This window comes from Prionailurus viverrinus, chromosome A3 (genome assembly GCF_022837055.1).
Source record: "Prionailurus viverrinus isolate Anna chromosome A3, UM_Priviv_1.0, whole genome shotgun sequence".
NCBI lineage: Eukaryota > Metazoa > Chordata > Mammalia > Carnivora > Felidae > Prionailurus > Prionailurus viverrinus.
Window position 1 is genome coordinate 22,828,396 of NC_062563.1, and position 20,970 is coordinate 22,849,365.

At 47.4% G+C, this 20,970-nt stretch overlaps 1 protein-coding gene across 1 annotated transcript in view; it reads left to right on the forward strand.

Annotated features, from left to right (window-relative positions):
- SLA2 (Src like adaptor 2) overlaps positions 1-20,970 on the forward strand; it is a 50,587-nt gene that overhangs the window by 19,808 nt on the left and 9,809 nt on the right. The window contains exons 4-8 of the mRNA XM_047851725.1: positions 205-223; positions 3,281-3,414; positions 7,705-7,804; positions 8,165-8,251; positions 10,303-10,406. Coding sequence (XP_047707681.1) covers positions 3,324-3,414; positions 7,705-7,804; positions 8,165-8,251; positions 10,303-10,406 — 382 coding nt within the window. The 5' untranslated portion in view covers positions 205-223; positions 3,281-3,323. The remainder of the gene's footprint in view (positions 1-204; positions 224-3,280; positions 3,415-7,704; positions 7,805-8,164; positions 8,252-10,302; positions 10,407-20,970) is intronic.

The window sequence follows — 20,970 nt, forward strand, 5'->3', positions numbered from 1 at the left end:
TCATCCCAGGTGTACAAATTGCTGAGCACTGCAGATGCAGAGCTACCCACAACGATACCAAGAGCATCTCTCTGAAGACACTCCCAAGCTGAGAGGATTCTGGGTGCCCTAGGACTAAGGACTTTGGAAGATGTCCAGAAGGGCCCTCCAAAGCCCTATCCTCTCCAGTCAAAGCATGCATCTAAGCTGAGCCCTGGCCCCAAGCTTTGATGACTGGAAACCAGTAAGTATGTTTGCTTGGTATGTAAGCTTGGTATGTTTGTAAGTATGTAAGTATGGTCTCAGGACTATGAGGAAGGATGGTCCCCCCAGAGGCTGGGAGTGAGCTTTACAGTGGAGGAAGGAGTTCCAGGAAAAGAAGTGGTTCCGTTGAGGATGTAAGGGGATGGTTTTGAGGGTCCCCAAAGGAACCCAGGCCTTTGGCCTCCCCTGCCCCCAAAGCATTACATTATTTCCTCCAGCTTGTCTTCATGTCTCTTCTGGTCCCATCTCAGTCACCAATTTGCTGTATGATTTTGGACCCCCCTCTGGCTACAGCCTTTCAACGTCAGTGAATGAGAGGAGTCTGGATTATAATCTTTGAAGGCTATAAAGTCTACAATTCCTCTCAAAAGGGTGATACTTCTCAGCTGAGAGAGAGAGAGGTCTCCCTTTAGCTTAATCAAATTCATCACTCTTAACCTCTGCCGCTGAGAAATTATCTCCAGAAGCACAAAAACAAAGATGTGGATTATAGACCCAGGCTCTGCACTAATCAGCTACATGAGAGTGAACACGAGGTTGTTCTCTCTGAGCCCTGATCACTGTACGTGAATGGGTTTCAAAGCTGCCGACCTCTCAAATGATCCAGTGAGAAGATCAAAAAACAACTGTAGGCAGTGTGCTGATCTCAGCAGCCTTTACTGTTTTCCTTCCACCCACTGGCCTGGGCCCCCTAGAAAGTGCCTTGCACATAGTTAATTTTTCAAAGACTTGTGCAATTAATAATTAGATTCTCTCTAAAGTTTTGGCCAACATCTCCTTCTAGGCCTGCACACCCCGTGGTCTTCATTTGCCCCCAGGAAGTGCCCTGGCCCTGACCAGGCCAGGTGAAGGGAGCTGGCAGAGGTCTGGGGAGCTTCCAGCCTCACTGTGGCTCTCCTACCTCTCTTGGGTCCATCCCCCAGCTCCACTTGCTGCAGAAAGAAGTCTCTGGGTTTAGTAAAGTTGGTGACTATGGTGACTTTGTCTTGTTGAAGGAGGGAAAAGGAAACTAACCTTTACTGAGCACTCTATACCAGGCTCCCCGACTTCTCCCCACAACATAGTTGGTACTATAGTTGGTACTATCCCTGATTCAAAGATGAGACAGAGGTTATGTGCTTTGCCCAAGGTCACAAATGGAACCTGGTTGGTCTGAATTAGTCACTCATGCTACCCAGGAAAGATTTCTCTCTGAGATTTTTCTGGACTTGTGTCTGCACAGTTAAGCATAGAGCTTGTATCTGATACCCAAGGGGAAAGGAAAGGCTGGTGAGCAACAAGAATGTTCAAACCCTTATGTGAAGAGGAGCTGTAGCAGTGAGGGCATTAGAGCCCATTTCAGGCTGTCACAGCTTCAGGATCCCAAAGTCTGAGCAGGAAGTAGGTGCTGGAAGCCATTTCCTGAAGATGGGCCTATTTTCTATTAAAGAGCTCCATCCTCATGAGCACTGAACTCTCCATGATGATGACAGAAACCCATACTTAACCAGGCATGGTGAAGGGTTCAAAGGCAAGGCCAGTGCTATGTCACTGTGCCATTCTGTGATCTCCTCCAGAGAACCAAACTGGTATAATTATTCCTTGTCTCTACTGAAAAGGATGGAACCATCTGAAAGAATGAAACTACCTCCCTGAATTACTTTAATAAAGTTTTTGAAAAAATTAGCATTACCCTAGAAACCTGGGAATTAAAATGATTCTAGGGACGCCTGGGTGACTCAATCGGTTAAGTGTCCGACTTTGGCTCAGGTCATGATCTCACGGTTCATGAGTTTGAGCCTTGCGTTGGGCTCTGTGCTAATAGCCCAGAGTCTGGAGCCTGCTTAGGATTCTGTGTCTCTTCTCTCTCTCTGCCCCTCCTCCACTTGTGCTCTCTCTTTCTCTCTCTCTCTCTCTCAAAAATAAACGTTAAAAAAAATTATTCTAAGGATAAGACACTTGTCCAAAGAGCTAATAATCACTTTGGCCCATTTAGCTAGTGTGTGTTGAGTGCCTTTTATGGGCCAAATGTCTCATGAAATGTTGAGGAAATAGGCAAAAAGAGATCTTTGTACTCATTGAGCCATAGAATAATGGCAAATTAAACAAGTAAACACTCTAATAAATGAATAATTAAAACTTGGGAAGGGGGCACCTGGCTGCCTCAGTCAGTGGAGCATGCAACTCTTGATCTCGGGATTGTAAGTTTGAGCCCCACATTGGGTGTGGAGATTACTTAAAAAATAAAATCTTAAAACAACAACAAACAACAACTTGAGGAGGAGCACAACAGGGAGTCGACAGAGAGAGTGGCCTCTGGTGAAGTGACATTCAGGACACAATAAATGAAACGGCCCTGGCCAAGCTTTTCTCGTGCCTTATCTCTTGGACCCGGATGTTGGGTATTGTTATCCCCATTTTTCAGATGGAGGCAAAAAGCAGGGAAGTGGCTCAACAGCCAGTCCCTCCAAAGCCTTATAAGTCATCGCTATGGCATGCAGTCTCCTAGTCATCTTACTTTGCCCTGTGCAAAACAGTGACACTGAGCACTAATAACTGTGCTCAGTGTTACCGTAGCTTGTTGTGACATGAGTTCCCAAGCCGCCTTGGATCCCCACCCTTGCCCACCTCTAACCCTAGCCATGGGTCCTGTCATTGTGCCCTGCCACCCAGTGGCAGAATGTGATCCCACGTCAGGAAATAGTTCAGAGTAGGCCTGTCATAGGAATAATTGCTGAGGGCTGGGGGATTCAGGGAAATCTTGCCAGGGAAGGGTGGGATCCAGACAGGCCCCAAGAGGGAAAAGGACATTCCAACCAGTGGGCCACATAGGCAAAAGCCCAGAAAAAAAAGAGTAGAGTATGGCTGCAGTGTAGAAAAGGTAGGCCTGCCAGAGAAAATGGTCTAGTTGCAGAGAGCCTCCTGAGTCTGGTGGAGGGGCTGGAGTCTGGTCCTGCTGGGAGGGGCATCATTCCCTTTTGCCAGCAGGGCTGAACTGGGAAGGGAAAGGGTGTCTGGGTATCCGGGGCCTCTGTGTCCATCACAGTATCTCTTTCAGATTTCCCTTGACCCTGTGCTTCTGAGTGGTCTGCTGAGGAACGATGGGAGGACAGCCCAGCAGAGGGAAAACCCAGCCAAGCCCAAGCTCAAGCCCCTCTGTCCAAGGCCCAGGCCCTGTGCCCACGCAAGCAGGTAGGCTGTGGGCCCTTCCCACACACGGTAAGGTTGCACAGCCCCAGACACCACTGCCTCTGTGGGCTTTCCTGACCAGCCACTCCAGCCTGACTTCAGGTGTCAGTGAGTGCCTGCTGTATACCAGGCCCTTCTTTGTGAACCGTACAGGCAGTGTCCCTGCTCTGGGGAAGCTTACATTTCAGCAGTCAGAACATTAAACAACTAGATAAACTAGAAAATGTGAGTAACAGGTGCTAACCAAGAGGGTGTATTAGTCCCCCAGGTGTCTCCCAAGGCTTCCCTATTCCTCAACCAGTTTATTAGGAAATTGAGCTGCTAATTCCAAGACCAAATCTAAGACCAGCTCCACTTCTGTAGCTCTCCAAAGCTGTACTTTCCAGTATAATAGCCCCTAGCCATTTGCAGCTATTTAAATTCAAAGTAAGATTAATTAAAATGAAATTAAATATGTGGCTCCTCAGTCACATCAGCCACATTTCAAGTGCTCAGTTGCCATATGTAGCTAGTGTTTACCTATTGGACACCACAGTTTTATAACACTTCCATCATCACAGAAAGTTCTATTGGACATCATTGCTGCAAAGTGTCTCTTCTTAGCCTGTACAATATTTGGAACAAAATTAAAGGCATGGTAATTGGAAGAAACTGGGACATATAATGCATACGCTGAAACTACAACTATGACTTTTAAGATAGTCCTGACTGAAAATGCCCATTTTTAGGACAATCAAAATATCCTAGAAATTCTAATATTTTGGTATCAAAACTATAGCCCCAGTTTGTTTCTTGTTCCCCCAAACAACCCACAAATAGTTTCTCGAATCACATCCTGATTTGGGGTTTTGATGGTGTATTCATCAGGGTTCTCCAGAGAAACAGAACCAATAGGGTTTGTGTATGTGGGTGTGGGTGTGTGTGGACACAGAATTTATTTTAAGAAATTGGTTCATGCAATTGTGGGGGCTGGCAAGTCTGAATTCTGCCAGATAGGCTGACAGGCTAGAGGCCCAGGGAAGAGTTAAGATTGCAGTCAAGTCTGGGGGCAGAATTCCCTCTTGCTTTAAGAACCTCAGTCTTTTTGTTTTAAGATCTTCAACTGACTGGATGAGGACCACCCACATTATGGAGAGTAATCTACTTTATTCAAAGTCCACTGATTTAAATTGTTATCTCAGGGCACCTGGGTGGATCAGTTGGTTAAGCATCTGACTCTTGATTTTGGCTCAGGTCATGATCCCAGAGTCATGGGATTGAGCTCTACATTGGACTCCAGGCTCTGTACTGAGCATGGAACCTGCTTAAGATTCTCTCTCTCTCTCACTCTGCCTCTCTCCCCGACTCACAAACATTCTCTTGCTCTCTCTAAACAAACAAAACAAACAAACAAACAAACAAACAAAAAATTGTTATCTTCACAGCAACATCTAGACTTCTAGACTGGTGTTTGACCAAATATCAGGGTACTGTGGGCCAGCCACATTGACACATAAAATTGACCATCACAGATAACAGATTACTCTAAACCAAGCAGCACTTTTAGGAGGACTGACATGGGCACACACTTAAACAGAACTAGGAGACTACGGAGCCAAATACCTGGATGTCTGGGCAGAAGCTATCCCCAATCTGAAAATTCCCCTGCAATAGCTGAGGCCTCTTTCCCCTCCTCAGCCCTGCCCCTAATATCCTCATCTTCCTAATGCCAGCCTCCCACAGGCATTAATGCCCTGGGCTCTGTAGTTCTGTTGGGGAGGCAGCTGCCTCTTTGTAGCCACTCAGTCTGCACAAAGAGCCTGGGGCCCACCAGGCTGAGCAGGAAGAGACCTGGAAACCACACAGACCTCCCCCTCGTTTCCTCTGAATCTAGCCACAGGCCACGGCCCCAGTGCTGCTCTGAGTCATGGCCAGGCTGCTGAGGGGGCTGACCTCCGGCAGGTGATCTAGGGGTTCTCCCTGCCTGTAAGACCTGAGGGGAACTGTATTCCTCTCTCTGACAGGGTCTCCAGGGGGAAGGGTGGGCCTCTCTCTTGGTAGGTCAACCCCTGGTCCCAGCAAGAGGACAGATTTGGGGCAGCCCCTTCCATGAGTCATTTGTCCATCAGTCTTGCATCTGTTCAGAATCTACCAAGGCTCTACCACATGCCAGGCCTTGTGCCGGGGCCAAGGGACATAGAATGGACAAGATAGGCACAGCCCCTGCCTTCAGAGACAGTCAAGTCCCAGAGACAGGAGCTAAACCAATAGTCAGTTGCAGTTGTTATATTTTGGTGACAGTGTGTTTTAAGGGTTCTTATTGAAAGTGTGTGCTGAGGGACTCATCACAAAGACTTCACCAAGAAGGGACATTTTATCCAGGGAGTGAAGGATAAAGGCAAGTTGTCCAGGAGGATGGTCAGTGAGTGGGACAGCAAGCATATGCAGCTCAGTAACAAGTAGGGGTGCAATTCCAGGGCTTCCAGGAGGCAAAGGGGTCCTTCCAGGCCATCTTGTTGAAGGATGCCCTCCACAAGACTTGCTTGCATTGTTTATCTGGGCATCAGGCATTTTCAGGCATCAGGCATTTCCCTGCACCATGTGATGGCCAGGCCCTGTGCTATATAGACAGCTCTGAGGAGCTCCATTCTGTGGTCACCATGTGGATCGGCACATGTGTCTGGGAGGACATGTAGGAACCAGGTCCCTTTCTGGGAATGCCGTGTCATTCTTCCCATGTCCACCTGGAGCCTAGGCCCTTATATCACACAGTGTCCAAATCTGGGTCTGCCCCACCCATCCCCTGGGTCCTTGTCTGTTCATCTGCTCTCCCTTCCCCATCTCCTGGGGCATCTGTCTAGAAGGCTTCATAGAGCCTGCTGAGGCCTTGGATCCTTCAGGAGCATCTATGAGACAGATAAACTTTTCTTGCTGACCTTGATTGCTTTTCATAGCTTGATGCACTGATGTGCTAACAAGTCTGTCTCTCTTTTCCCTTTGTTTCAGAGACCCCTGATGAACTGGGATAAGGAGGAAGGAGAGGGAGGGACACTGGATGTGGGTAAAGTGGCTCTCAGCAGCCTGTGGAGGGCAGGGTTTTCAGGATGAGAAGGCCCAGACAGATATCAGGAGGTCTAGTTAGAATGGGCAGGCTGATCCCTGAGGTGGACGAAGGATGAACATCCTATGCTGAGGGAGCTGCTTGCCACCTACCATCCAACCTCAAAGTTGGGCCTCATGACCACCGTGTCTTTGGGACCAGTCCTGGTGTGATGGGGCAGGGGTAAGGGGAGGCTTAGCATCCTCTGGCTCCATGGCTTCCTCTCTGAATGTCAGTGTCCCAGAGAGTCTGGACTTTTTTTGGTGAGGTGCTACAGCTGTCCAGCCAAGTCCCCCCAACTTGGGCCCATGAGTAAGCCACAATGGTCACCCAACCCAACAGTGCCCCATGGGAAGAGGGACAGGGAATTCCATAGAAGCTACTTCTGGCACAGTACCCTACCTCATCTCAGTTGCCTTGCTGAGCAATGGGGCTGACCAGAGAGGACTACCCCGGAGCTTGTGAGGGCTGAGGTGATGCGTGCAGCACCCAGTCAGATCCTGACACTCAGCAGCCACTCAGTAAGGGATGGCAGGCATGTGGCCAGGATGCTTGACTGGGCCACATATACTTGCTGAGTGTTTACTCTGGGCCAGGCCTGGTATAGTGGGCCCCTGGGACCCCCAAGTTTTCTCGGCAGCACAGACCTACACCTGTCATTTTGGACAAAGACCATGGGAGAGCCATGCTCCCCACATGCATGGCATTGTGGAGTTACAAAGCCTGTACACATCTGTGATTTCATTGGCTCCTCCAGGAGTCCTCCTCCTCCTATGCTCACCCTGGACTTCACCCCTCAAAGTTAGTCCATCCAGTGCCCATGTCATTAGAACTTGTAGAAACTGAGCTCAGAGATCTGTGCTGATAACCTGATTAGAGCTGTAGTTTTTAAGTTTGCTGAGCAGGGGAATCCTTTTATCAAAATCTTCTTGAAGATCTCCATATAAAAGAGGATTATAGCCAGGGGCCCCACTCCTCTTGACACACTAACCTATTCCCTGAGGTGACTCCAAAAGATGTCTGGGCACTCCTAGGGCTCTGCAGAGGCCCACTGAAAAGGCTTCAGATTCCAGGGTGACCCTCTTGGAATCCCAGCAGGCATGATCCCCAGGGTGCCCATGAGGGAGTTGATTGTGGAAGCCCGGACTCCACTAGACTTCACATGTGGAGGGAGGACTAGCCGAAAAGGTGACCATCTCTGTCCCTCTATGCAGAGAGAAACAGGGCCACAGCTGTGGCCCTGAGCAGTTTCCCGGTAGGCGAGCACACAGAGCTGTCGCTGAGACTGGGGGAGCCGTTGACCATCATCTCTGAGTAAGTCCTCCTGCGGGGAAGGATGGGGTACTCTGCTTTCTCTCCCTGACACCTGAAGATACACTATTGGGAGAAGGGGCCCTTCCCTCCAGAAGAAAAGAGCATGGCCTTTGGTGCTGAGCTCACATATGGCCCTAATGATTTCAGGAAGCTTGACACACCTGCAGGAAGAAACAGTAGGTGGGCAGGGCCTTGCAGGGGGCCCTGAATCCTGCCATCTATTGCCCAGGAAGTACCAGCACTGGGTGGTACAAGGAAACCTGGGAATCACAGGTGGGATAGGTGGCCAGCCACAGGAGCCAGCCTGGTGGGTCCTCATGAATCCTAAATGAGCAGTTCCCCTCTCCTTTCTCTCTCCAGAGATGGAGACTGGTCGACGGTGGTGTCAGAAGTTTCAGGCACAGAATATAACATCCCCAGCATCCACGTGGCCAAAATCTCCCATGGGTGAGTCCACACCCCAGGCCCTGACTTAAGGGAACTTCCTGCTTTCTCTTCCCACAAGCATATCCTTTATGGCCAGTCCTATGCTGAGCAAAACTGGGGAGAGGGGAGAATCAGGCCTGGGCCCTGCCCTCAAGAAGAGTGAACAGCTAGCCCTCTCAGGTCAGCCTGTGAGACTTGGGAGCCCGGAGGAGGGGGCTCAGAAAGGCCCCATAGAGATGTCTTCTGGGCTTTGGAGGGTGGCCAGGAGTTCAGTGAAGGTGAATGCCAAGAGGGAGTAGCCTTGAATATGTGTCCTAAATGTCCTGAGGCAAGAAAATGGAGGGGTGGTGCCCCACAACTTAACAAGCCTGTCTTTCTAAGAGGTGCCTCGAGGGAAGGCAGGACATGGGGGATGCAGGGTCTCTTACAAAGTGTGGGCCACTGCTCTCCGAGAGTGAGTGACAAAAGAAACTGACTCCAGAGCAAATTCTGTGTCGTGAGAGAGAAAGGAAGTGAACTGCCTTTGGGCGGGATCTACCTGCATAACATGGAGTCATACAAGTACACTGTTTGTGACAGCCACTCTTCTGAGAGAAAGTACAGCTCTGGCACTGTATGGCCTTCCTTTTCTGAGGCTCATGGGGACATCTGGCTCTGATGAGAGTAGTGCAGGGATCCTGAGACCTGTGGACATCTTGTAGAATAAACTCACACAGAGGTTGTCGGCATCCAGGTGAAACCCGTCTTGCCCACGTTTTTCCTAATAGCCTGGCCCTGCTGGCAAGAGATTTTGCATCTCCAGTGTGGTACTGAAGTTTCAGCTAAGGAAACACTGACCACCTCCCAGAGTCCCCTTCCCTTGCCTTTCCATCTACTTTCCAGTGTTTGTAAGTCACATGAATGGCTTGTTTTATTTACTATAAAACTAGGCTAAGTTTGTTGCTGGCACCAAGCAAGTCATGGCTTCTCTGATTTATTTACTTGGAATTGACTCAACTCTGAGTTTGGCTTTGACTGTGGAATTTCACACAATGACAGGGAGGCAGCCATTTCCATTGAGTTGGCTTCTGAAGGTTTTCCCAGGGACCATAGGGCATGGCTCTGGGGACATTAGAAGGCTGATGGACTAGTAAGCCAAAAAAATTCCTGCAAAACCACCAAACTTCCCACTGTGGTTAAGTCCTTCATGAACATATAGGTGAAGGATTAAGTGAAAGGAGAAAGGAAAACAGAGGACCAGAGTAATCAACAATCCAGCAGTGAAAGAGGCACCGAGGAGTAGGTTATGAAGATCTGTGCTTTGGGAGGCACATATGATGATTGATAGGCTGTATGATTTTTCCCAAGATTTTAGAATGTCTTGAACATTCTAGTTCCAGCATTTCTACCCACAATAAGCTCCAGTGGGAGTTAGATTTCACTGATAATGAATACATGTTCACTCACATGCCTTTTTGACTACAAAGTTAAACTTTAAAACATTCAAATAAAATACTTACTAAAATTAAAAACAAGGGGTGCCTGGGTGGCTCAGTCGGTTAAGTGTCCGACTTCGGCTCAGGTCATGATCTTAAGGTCCGTGAGTTCGAGCCCCGTGTCGGGCTCTGTGCTGACAGCTCAGAGCCTGGAGCCTGTTTCAGATTCTGTGTCTCCCTCTCTCTCTGACCCTCCCCCGTTCATGCTCTGTCTCTCTCTGTCTCAAAAATAAATAAAGGTTAAAAAAAAAACACAACAAAATAAAACAGGCAATTATTGGAAAGGTAAAGGCTTGGAAAGGTGAGTGGCTAGCATAGGGGTACTGGAGGAGCTGGGCAGTGATAGGAGAGAGTCTGTGATCACCTCACCTGCCCCTAGCCCCAACGACTTGGAAATGAGGTCTCCAGGTAGAAAAACCTGGGACTGACCCCATGAGGTTATCCTCTGAGGTGTCTGGAGCCAGGACTAAGGCAAAGCTGGGGAGCCCTTGGAGACCATGTACAGTTGGAACTCTGAGGTCCAGAGATGGAGGAGGGGTGGAGTAGAGCCTTGGCCCATCCCCACTCCAGGGTGACTTCTCTCTGTCCCTCCCTCAGGTGGCTGTATGAGGGCCTGAGCCGGGAGAAAGCTGAGGAACTGCTGTTACTGCCTGGAAACCCCGGAGGGGCCTTCCTCATCCGGGAGAGCCAAACCAGGAGAGGTGGGTAAGCTCAGTCCTGGCTTGTCCTTTGAATGCTGAGAGTCAAGTGTGAGGTGACTTGGGGATAGAAGTAGAAGGCTGGATGTGAAGGGCTATAGTACCTGGCTTTGGAGTTGGGCAGTCTGGCTGACTGACACCAGGTTGCTGCCACAAGAGCCCATTTATAAAAGTGGGTGTGAATGGTCCACAGTGGGGATCCGGGCTCAACCTGCACTTTGGCAACTGGGTCTTGTAACAGAGTACAGTCACATGATTTCCCTGCCCTGACCAGCAATGATTCCTTCCTCCCCAAAACACAACCCAATTCTGATCTCTTGGCAAAAAGTTGTCAAGTTCACAAGGTCTCTGTACTTTGGTTCACCATCAGTCAGAACTAGAAAACTCATTGGAAGTCAGCTCTTGGGGCTCCTGGGTGGCTCAGTCAGTTAAGTGTCCGACTTCGGCTCAGGTCGTGATCTCACAGCTTGTGAGTTTGAGCCCCACATCAGGCTCTGTGCTGGTAGTGCAGAACCTGGAGCCCGCTTCGAGTTCTGTGTCTCCCTCTCTCTCTGTCCCTCCCCTATCCCTGCTCACCTTCTGTCTGTCTGTCTCTCTCAACAATAAATAAACATTAAAGAAAATAAAAAGTCAGCTCTTGATCTTCTTCTTTCTGCCGTATAGATGGGGAAGATGAGGAAACAGAGGCCCAAAGAGGGGTAGGGACATGTCACATTGCACATTCATATGGGACTTCTCCCATTTCAGGTTCAGGACCTTTGCAAACAAGACACAAAGTTGATAGAGTCTGTCTCTGATGCCCTGCCTCCCTCTGAGGTGCTGTCCTGAGACCCTTACAGTGAGGGCAGAGACAGATGTTGGAAGAGTGGCTGTGCTGACGTTTATGTTAGACCTTTTTGTGCCTTCAAACTACCCTGTGGGGGATTGTATTTCCACTGTCCCCATTTTATAGATGAGGAAAGTGAGGCTTAGAGAGGAGAAATGATCTGCCTGGAGAGACATGACTAAGTGTGAAGCTGGGATTCAAACTCAGCTGAGGTCCGTCTCTCTTCAGACTCCCAAGAAAGGTCCATGTGTCACAATAATGGCAAAACTGCAAGTGCAGTGGAAGCCTAGGGAGGAGATACTTAGGAGCGAGGACAGGCTCCTGTGCTTGCCCCAATTTGAACCAACCATGGTGGGTTGTCAGGGTCCTTTGCTCCCAGTCTCCTTCCTGAGGCCCCCTTCAGCACATCTTTGCCTCCCTTCTCCTTCCTTCAGAAGCTCGTTAGATTGACTTCTCCCCAGCCCCTCTGATACTTTCCAGGCAGCATCAGCAACCCACCCTCACACCTAAAGGCTGGCTGAGACTGGGGCTGGCCTGAGTGCAGCAGCTGCAAACAGGAAACCACAGCAGTGGGGCTAACTGGGACAAGGGTGCTGCAAACCAGGCCCCAGTGATCTTGAGAAGCCACAGGAAGTGTTCCATGTTCAGCTGCCGCATCCCCACCCCTTCTCTGGCCAGGTTTAGCCACAACCGCATGGTGACCAGCACTTACTGCCCCTTTCCTAAGAAAGCAAATATGCAGGAGGAATTGGCTGGGAAATAAAGGAGAAAGCAGATAAGGATCCATAACGATCTTTAAAGATCCATAAACATCCACATGATTACTGAGATTAAGGTTAGATTTGACTCTGAGCTTTCCCATAGCCAATCCCAAAAGGAGGTAGATCAGAATGCAGCTCTCATTATCAAAAAAGAAAGAGCTTTGTCAGTTCTGCAGGAAAGGCAATGGTTTCCCCAGTACTAATTTCTAATCTGTCATCTGAGGCTTCCTTTAGGGCAGTGTTTGTCAAGCTGCAGATTGAAACCCTTTTGTGGGCCAAGAAATTAGTTTAATTCAGTGGTTTTAGAGCAGTGGGTCTGAAATCTGAGTGGCTATCAGAATCACCTAGAGGACTTAAAGAACTGGCCAAACACCCAGATTTTTGTTGGTGGGTCTAGGGCAGAACCTGATAATTTGCCTTTCCAACAAGTTTGTAGGTAATGCTGTTGCTGCTGCTCTGGGGACCACACTTTAAGAACCATTGATTTAGGGGCACCTGGTTGGCTCAGTCGGTAGAGCATGTGACTCTTGATCTCTCAGGGTCATGAGTTCAAGCCCTATGGTGGGCATTGAGAGAGAAAGAGAGAGAGAGTGTGAGCGTGTGCAGAGAAAAAGGGAGAGAGAGACAATCCCAAGCAGGCCTGCCTGGCACAGACAACGAGGAGCCCTATGTGGGGCTCGAAACCATGAACCATAAAATCATGCCCTGAGCCAAAGTCAAGAGTCAGAGGCTAAACTGCTCCTACCACCCAGGAGCACCCCCCGCCCCCCACCGGCCAAAAAAAATCTTAAAGAAAAAAAAAAAACAAAACCAAATGCTGATCTAGACCTTGGCTGCAAGTTGGAATCATCTGCTTTATAAATTACTGATGCCTTGCACCCAACCCCCAGGGTTTCTGATTTAATGGGTCAGGGGTGTGGCCTATGCCCTAGAAGATATAAAAGTCCCGCCAGGTCATTCTGATATGCAGCCAGGGTTTGAGACCCTTTCATTTAGTGGATCTGGACCAGTGAGTGTTTGAAGTGAAATATAAGCAGAAAACTTCAAGGTGCATCACTGGGGTTGGGAGAAATATTGTTTCATCCTATTTTTGTTTTAAGTAATTTTAAGTGTGTCCTGGGTCACAGTGTAAAATTTCATACTATGGTTTGTAGTAAAAAAAAAAAAAAAAAAAAGTTTGGCACTGCAGCTCTATGAGGCCTGAGTAACATCACAGAACATTGGTTCTCAGACATGAGTGTATAGGAATTGTCAGGGAAATTTCTTGACAATACAGACTCTTGGGCCCCTTCTGACTCTATTTACAGGGCTCAGAGGTCAGAAATCTTCTTCCTTCACAAGTTCTCTGAATGGTTCTTATGTTCTTTTAAGCTTGAAAACCCAGTTCTAATCTAGGGAAACCAGAATTAAGTAGTAAGGGACGATGTTTTTTTACATTTACATAATGCATATTGTCAAATATAATAGTAATTAACTATTGATTGAGTGAATGTTATCGGGATTGGCTTTTCTTTGTATCAAGGTCCAAACATACATCTGGGAAGGGAATTTGAGTTTGTGTGTGGAACAAGGAGAGAGGCCTAGGGCCTGTGAGCTTCCAAGAACACTACTCAGAGTCTGGACAGAGGAGGTTACGGCCAAGACCTCTCCATCTTCCCCAGAGTCCCTCTGGCACATCTGTCTATGTTCTAAACCTGGGGGAAATCATGGCAGGGCCCAAGTCAGGCCCCAAACCTTGGTATGTGAAGGGGCACTGATGACTCTGTGGAGGTCACAGGACTGCTCCAGAGGTCAGCACCAGGGTCAGCCCCAACAGCATTTCCCCCCTACCCCCTCACCTTCCTGCTGTCCTACTGTGTGTCTGTTCTGTGATGGGAACTGTGAGGGAGGTTGAGGATCAAGACATGCTTCCTGCCACTGAGGGGCTCACTTCTGTCTATTCTGTCAGCTGGGAAGCACTTGTTGAGCATCTCCTCTGAGTCAGGACTGCTAGATCATGGTTCCTATCCTCAGGCTGCAGACAGTGGAAAGTCCAAGGTGCAGCATCCCCAAGGCTATTAGCCTCTCAGAGGCCTCAGCAGATGAAGTTCAGGAGGTCCTGCTAGGTCCGCCTCCCCCCCACAGCTTCCTATCTGATCCCTCATACCACTATGGACCTCACCCCACCTCCTGGTATCATAATCAGAACACCCGGGAAAACATGGTGCCTGACCCCAGAGGTCCCTGCAGGCCAAGATGTGACATTGGCTAATGAAGCTAGAGCTTTCTGGAATCCAGGACATTGTACCTCTCTTGCCTTTTTCCCAGTGGATCTCCCTTCAACCCCTGCAGCCAGTTGTTGTTGTTTTTTTTAAGTAGGCTCCATGCTCCATGGACATGGAGCCCAATTCGGGGCTTGAACTCATGACCCTGAGATCAAGACCTGAGCTGAAATCAAGAGTTGGACACTTAACTGACTGAGCCACTCAGGCACCATCCCACCCCGACCACTTCTGTAGCTACTGTAAACTTATTATTATTTTTGAGGTTTATTTATTTATTTTGAGAGAGACAGAGACAGCATGAGTAGGGAAGGGGCAGAGAGAGAAGACAGACAATCCTAAGCAGGCTCCACCCTGTCAGCATGGAACCCAATGTGGGGCTCAAACTCATGAAACCATGAGATCATGACCTGAGCTGAAACCAAGAGTCAGATGCTTAACTGACTGAGCCACCTGGGTGCCCCATAGACTTATTTCTTAAACGAAAAAAAAAATGTATGTGGTCTAAGAGCACAAGAGCTAAATATTTGAAATGAGGACCATAAAGGAAAATTCCAGCTGTGACATGTGCTAGCAGAACAGCACTTCTTTCCTAGAGTATAAAGATCTAATTAACCTATGTCTGGGCCCAGTGCAGTGCCGGCATACAGTAAGTGCTCAAAGAATGTATACTGAATAAGTGAATGAGTGTATGAATGGAAATTGAGGGGAGAGGAGAGGATGGAGAGCTGGGGTAGACTTTCCCCGAATACCATGTGTGCTCATGAATAGTGGTAGGTGCGCAAATAGTGGCAAACCCTCCTCCAGACTGCTTGTAATCATGGCTCTGCCCACCATTTATCGCAGAGATTCATTCAATCATTCAACAAATGGATTTTGTATGGTGACTCTGTGCCAACTATTCTAAGCAGCAGGGATGAAACAGTATAAAAAGCAGAATCCCTACCTACAATCCAGTTGGCAAAATGGGCAGTGAACAAATAAATAATAAAGTGTCCGATCATGGTAAGTACCACATAGAAACAATAAAGCAGCATAAGAGGAACAGGGTCATGGGACATGTGCAAGTATACAAAGTCCTTGTGGTAGATGCATCCTCAGGAAGGGCAGGTGTACCCGGAAGCAGATCCAAGGTCACTGGGAGTCAGGTCATGCAGGGTGTTTCTAGGGTGAGGACTTTGGTTCTCAGTAGGGGAGTGACATAACCTGATCCCTCCACTGCTGCTGAGAGGATTTGGGGGCGGGGTGATGAGGTGAAAGTGGGAAGCCACATGGGAAGTTGTTGCAGGTTCCTCCAGGGTGAGAAATGGTTGGATTCTGGATATGTTCTGAACGTAGGCAGTAGGGTTTTCTGTCAGGCTGTATGTGAGATGAGAGAATGGAAGCAGTGAGGTTGACTCCAGGGTTAGAGCTTAGTAACAGATGGCACAGTGCTGCTGTTTTTCTGAGATTGGAAGATAGAGGAAGGATAAATCAGAACCATCCTTCAGGAGGCTCATGATTGGTTATATGTGTTTTGGGGTGAGGGAGGGTTGAGGGACAGGTGATGGCAGAGCAGAACACAAAAGCACTGGTGCCTGGTCAGGCTTTGAGCTGGGGCTTCTCCCAGGCAGGGAAGGTGTTCTGGAGGGAAGTTGTCTGAACAAAACTGAGTTGTAAAAGAAAGCTGGTGGTTACTCAGGTGGAAGAGTGTTCAATATAAAAGGAACAGTGGGTGCAAAGGACCAGAGGCCTGATACAGGTTATTGGGTGCTTGCTACATGCCAGACACTGCTAAATGCTTTACGTGCTTCACCACTCAAATCCTTGAGGTGATCTGTGAGACTGGGAGAATCATTATTCCCCTTTACAGATGAAGAAACAGATCTGAGAGGTCAAATTATGTGCTTAGAGACACAGCTAGTGAGCATGGGACAACAGGGGTGTTATAGCATGTGGCTGTGTTGTGAGCCCAGGGAGTCTCAGTTAAAGTGGATATGTCCTGGAACTGGGAAAGAGCAGTAGGTATTTGGGACTGGCTGGAGTATGTAGTGAGAAGGAACAGCGGGATACCAGCACATAGGCCAGTCACAGATGGCACTGGTAGGTGACCTGTGTCCACAGTGGGTTATCAACCCCACATGGGATTGACAGAGCTTATTATCCCTGAGCCTATCAGCTAGATACTCAGTATAGCTACCCTTACTGCTTTTAGTAACTATGGTGACAGTGACCAGCATGGAGTGGGTGGAGAATCTTGCAGAGCATATAGGAACTTGGTCACTTAGTTCAACTGGGTTGATTGGCCTTGAGAGCTTATTCTCCAATATTTAGCCCTTTCCCATCCAAAAGCCATTTTAGAGTCACAGCTCAGCTCCAGAAGATACTTTTTTTAAGATTTTATTTTTTTAAGTAATCTCTATACCCAGTGTGGGGCCAAAACTCACAACCCTGGGATCAAGAGTCATATGCTGTACTGACTGAGCCAGCCAGGCACCCCAAGAAAAGACAACAACTCTTCTTTTTCTCCTCCTCCTCCTCTTCCTCCTCCTCCTCCTCCTCCTCCTCCTTCTCCTCCTCCTCCTCCTCCTCCTCCTTCTCCTCCTCCTCCTCCTCCTCCTCCTCCTTCTTCTTCTCCTCCTCCTCCCCCCCCTCCTCCTCCCCCTCCTTTCCCCCCTCCTCCCCTCTCCCCCTCCTCCTCCTCCCCCTCTTCCTCCTCCCCCTCCTCCTCTTCCCCCTCCTCCTCCTCTTCCCCCTCCTCCTCCTTCCTTCTTCTTCTTCTCCTCATCCTCCTCTTCTTCTCCTCTTCCTCCTCCTCCTCCTCCTCTTCTTCTCCTCTCCCTCTTCCTCCTCTTCTTCTTCTCCTCTCCCTCCTCCTCCTCCTCCTTCCCCTCCTCCTTTTTTTTGAGAGAAAAAAAGAAAGAAAGGGCACAAGTGAGCAAGGGGCAGAGAAGGAGGAGGGAGGGGAGGGGAGGGAGGGAGGAAGAGAGAGAGAGAGAGAGAGAGAGAGAGAGAGAGAGAGAGAGAAAGAGAGAGAGAGAGAGAGAAAGAGAAAGATTACGAAGCAGGGCACACCAGAAGTGGGGCTTGTGTTTTACCTAAAAGCAGGGCTTATGTTCACCCTAAAGCAGGGCTCGAGCTCACCTGAAGCGGAGTTCAAGCTCACCCCAAGCAGGGCTTGAGCTCACTGGATGTGGGACTTGAACTCATGAATGGTGAGATCATGACCTGAGCCAAGGTAAGATGCTTAACAACTGAACCACCCAGACACACAAGAAGAGACTCTTCTTAAAGGTACAACAGTCAAGGGGCCCTCAGAGTCAGGCAGAGAATAAGGAAAAGGAAGCAGAGAACTTACTCCACACTTTTTTTTAAAGCTTACTTATTTATCTTGAGAGAGAGAGAGAACGTGTGGGGGAGGAGCAGAGAGAGAGGGAGAGAGAGAGAGAAAATCCCAGACTCCATGCTGACAGTGTGGAGCCTGACCAGGGGCTTGAACTCATGAACTGTGAGGTCATGACCCGAGCCAAAAACAAGAGTCAGATGCTTAACTGACTGAGCCACCCAGGGGCCTCACACTTCTTGATGTATATGGATTTTGTATCCTATATAGCCTTGCTAAATTCACTTAATAGTTGTAGTAGCATTTTTGTGTTTTAAGATTTTATTTTTAAGTAATCTCTATACCCAACATGGGGCTCAAACTCACAACCCTGAGATCAAGAGTCTCATACTCTACCAACTCTACTATCACCCCACTAGTTGGATTCCTTAGGATTCGCTACATACATGATCATATTATCTATAAGTACAGTTTACTTGTTTTCCAATCTGTATACCTTTTATCTCTTTTTCTTGCCTTATTGCACTGGCTAGGACCTCTAGTATGATAATGAAGTGGTGAGTACACTCTTGCTTTGTTCCCAATCTTAGAAGGAAAAATTCAGTCTTTCTTATTAAGTATACCTATAGATTTTTGCAGATACTCTGTCAGTTTGAAAGTTGTCTTCTATGGTAGGCAGAATAATAGCCCCTCAGAGTTTTCTAGGTCCTAATCTCTGGAATTTGTGAATATATCACCTTACATTGTAAAAGGGAGTTTGTAGATGTGATTAAATTGAATATTTTGATATAGGAAGATTGTCGTGGGTTATTCAGATGAGCCCAGTGAAATCACAAGGGTCTTTAAATTTTTTTTTAATGTTTATTTTTGAGAGAGAGAGAGAGAGACAGAGTATGAGTGGGGGATGGGCAGAGGGCAAGGGAGACACAGAATCCGAAGCAGGCTCCAGGCTCTGAGCCGTCAACACAGAGCCTGATGGGGGGCTCAAACCCACGAACTGAGAGATCATGACCTGAGCCAAAGTTGGACGTTCAACTGACTGAGCCACCCAAGCACCCACAAAGGTCTTTATAAGAGAGAGGCAGAAGCATCAGAGTTTGAAATAGATTGCAGATGAGTGTTATACTGCTGGCTTTAAAGATGGAGAAAGCGTCCTGAGCTAAGGGATGCAGGTGGCTTCTAGAAACTAGAAAAGCAAAAAATGGATTATCCTCTAGAGTTGCAGGAGAAACACAGGCCTGCTGACACCTTGATTTAGTTCAGGGAAACACATTTCAGATTTATAACCTCCAGGACTATAAGATAATAGATTTGTGTTGTTTTAAGCCAGTGAATTTGAGGTAATTTGTTATAGCAACAATAGGAAACTGTTGTATCAGTTTTGGTGATTTGTGCCTTTTAAGGAATTTGTCCATTTCATCCAATTTGTACAATTTTTACTGGCATGAAGTTGTTCATAGTATGCCCTTATTTTTCTTTTAATGTATTTTTGTAGGATCCTTAGTGGTGGCCCCTCTTCATTCTTTTTTTTTTAATGTTCATTTATTTATTTTGAGAGAGAGCGAGAGTGAGAGAGCGAGCAAGAGAAAGCATGCACATGAGTAAGGGAGGGGTAGAGAGGGAGGGGGAGAGAGAGAATATCCTAAGCAGGCTCCATGCTGTCAGCACAGAGCCTGATGTGGGGCTCGAACTCACAGACCATGAGAGCATGACCTGAGCCGACATCAAGAGTTAGATGCTTAACCAACTGAACCACTCAGGTACTCCTCTTATTATTATTTTTTTAATATTTATTTATTTTGAGAGAGAGAGAGCAAGAGGGGCAGAGGTAGAGGGAGAGAGAATCCCAAGGAGTCTCCATGCTCAACGGAGAGTCCCAAGCAGGGCTCAGTCTTAGATCATGACCTGAGCCGAAATCAAGAGGGAGACACTTAATTGCTGAGCCACACAGGTGCCCCTAAAGATTTTATTTTATTTTTATTTATTTTTTTAAATTTTTTTTAAGTGTTTATTTATTTTTGAAAGAGAGAATGCGAGTGGGTTGGGGCAGAGAGACAGGGAGACACAGAATCTGAAACAGGCTCCAGGCTCTGAGCTGTCAGCACAGAGCCCAACGCGGGGCTTGAACTCATGAGCTGTGAGATCATGACCTGAACCGAAGTCGGACGTTCAACCAACTGAGCCACCCAGGCGCCCCTAAAGATTTTATTTTTAAGTAATCTCCACAGCCAATGTGGGGCTCAAACCCATAATCCCAAGACCATGAATCGCATGTTCCACTGACTGAGGCAGACAGGTGCCCCTCCTTTTTCTTTTTCTTAATCAGTATAGTTTGAGACTTGTCAAAAAAAAAATTTTAGAGTACTTTCTCTGCCCATTGTGGGGCTCAAACTCGTGATGCTGAGATTGAAAGTCACATGCTTTACTGACTGAACCAGCCAGGGAGCCCTGAAGTTTATCCATTTTATCAGTCTTTACAAAGAATCCACATTTGGGATCATTGACTTTTCCCTATTGTTGTTATTATATTTATTTTTGCTTTATCTTTATTATATTCCTTCCATCTATTTTTATTCTTCTCTTTCTAGCTTTTTAAGGTAGAAATTTTATTTTGTACCTCTCTTTTCTTGAAACATAAGCATTTAAAGCTACAAATGAGGGCACCTGGCTGGCTCAATTGGTAGTGCATGCAACTCTTGATCTTGGGGTCATGAGTTGGAACATGTTGGGCAGATAGATTACTTTAAAAAATAAATAAATAAAGCTAAAAATGTACTTTACTGAGGGGTGCCTGGGTGGCTCAGTCAGTTGAGCATCCAACTTTAGCTCGGGTCATGATCTCACAGTTCGTGGGTTCGAGCCCCACATCAGGCTCTGTGCTGACAGCTCAGAGCCTGGAGCCTGCTTCAGATTCTGTGTCTCCCTCTCTCTGTACCCCTCCTCCACGCATGCTCTGTCTCTAAAAAATGAATAAACCCTAAAAACAAAAATTTTTTAAAGTACTTTACTGATTTGAGCTCACAAATTTTTGTGGGTTTTTTTTTTTTTCAGTTAAAAATATTTTCTGGGGCACCTGGTTGGCTCAGTCAGAAAGCATGCAACTCTTGATCTCAGGATTGTAAGTTCAAGCCCCACATTGGGTGTAGAGATTACTGAAAAATAAAATAAATAAACTTAAATAAAAATATTAGGTTTTTGTGTTGCCTGGGTAGCTCAGTTGGTTAATGCCCGAATCTTGATTTCTGCTCAGGTCATGATCTCGTGGTTCATGGGTTCCAGCCCCATGTTGGGCTTTGCACTGATAGTGCAGAGCCTGCTTGGGATTCTCTCTCTCTCTCTCTGTCTCTCTCTCTTTCTCTCTCTGTCTCTCTCTCTCTCAAAATAAATAAACTTTAAA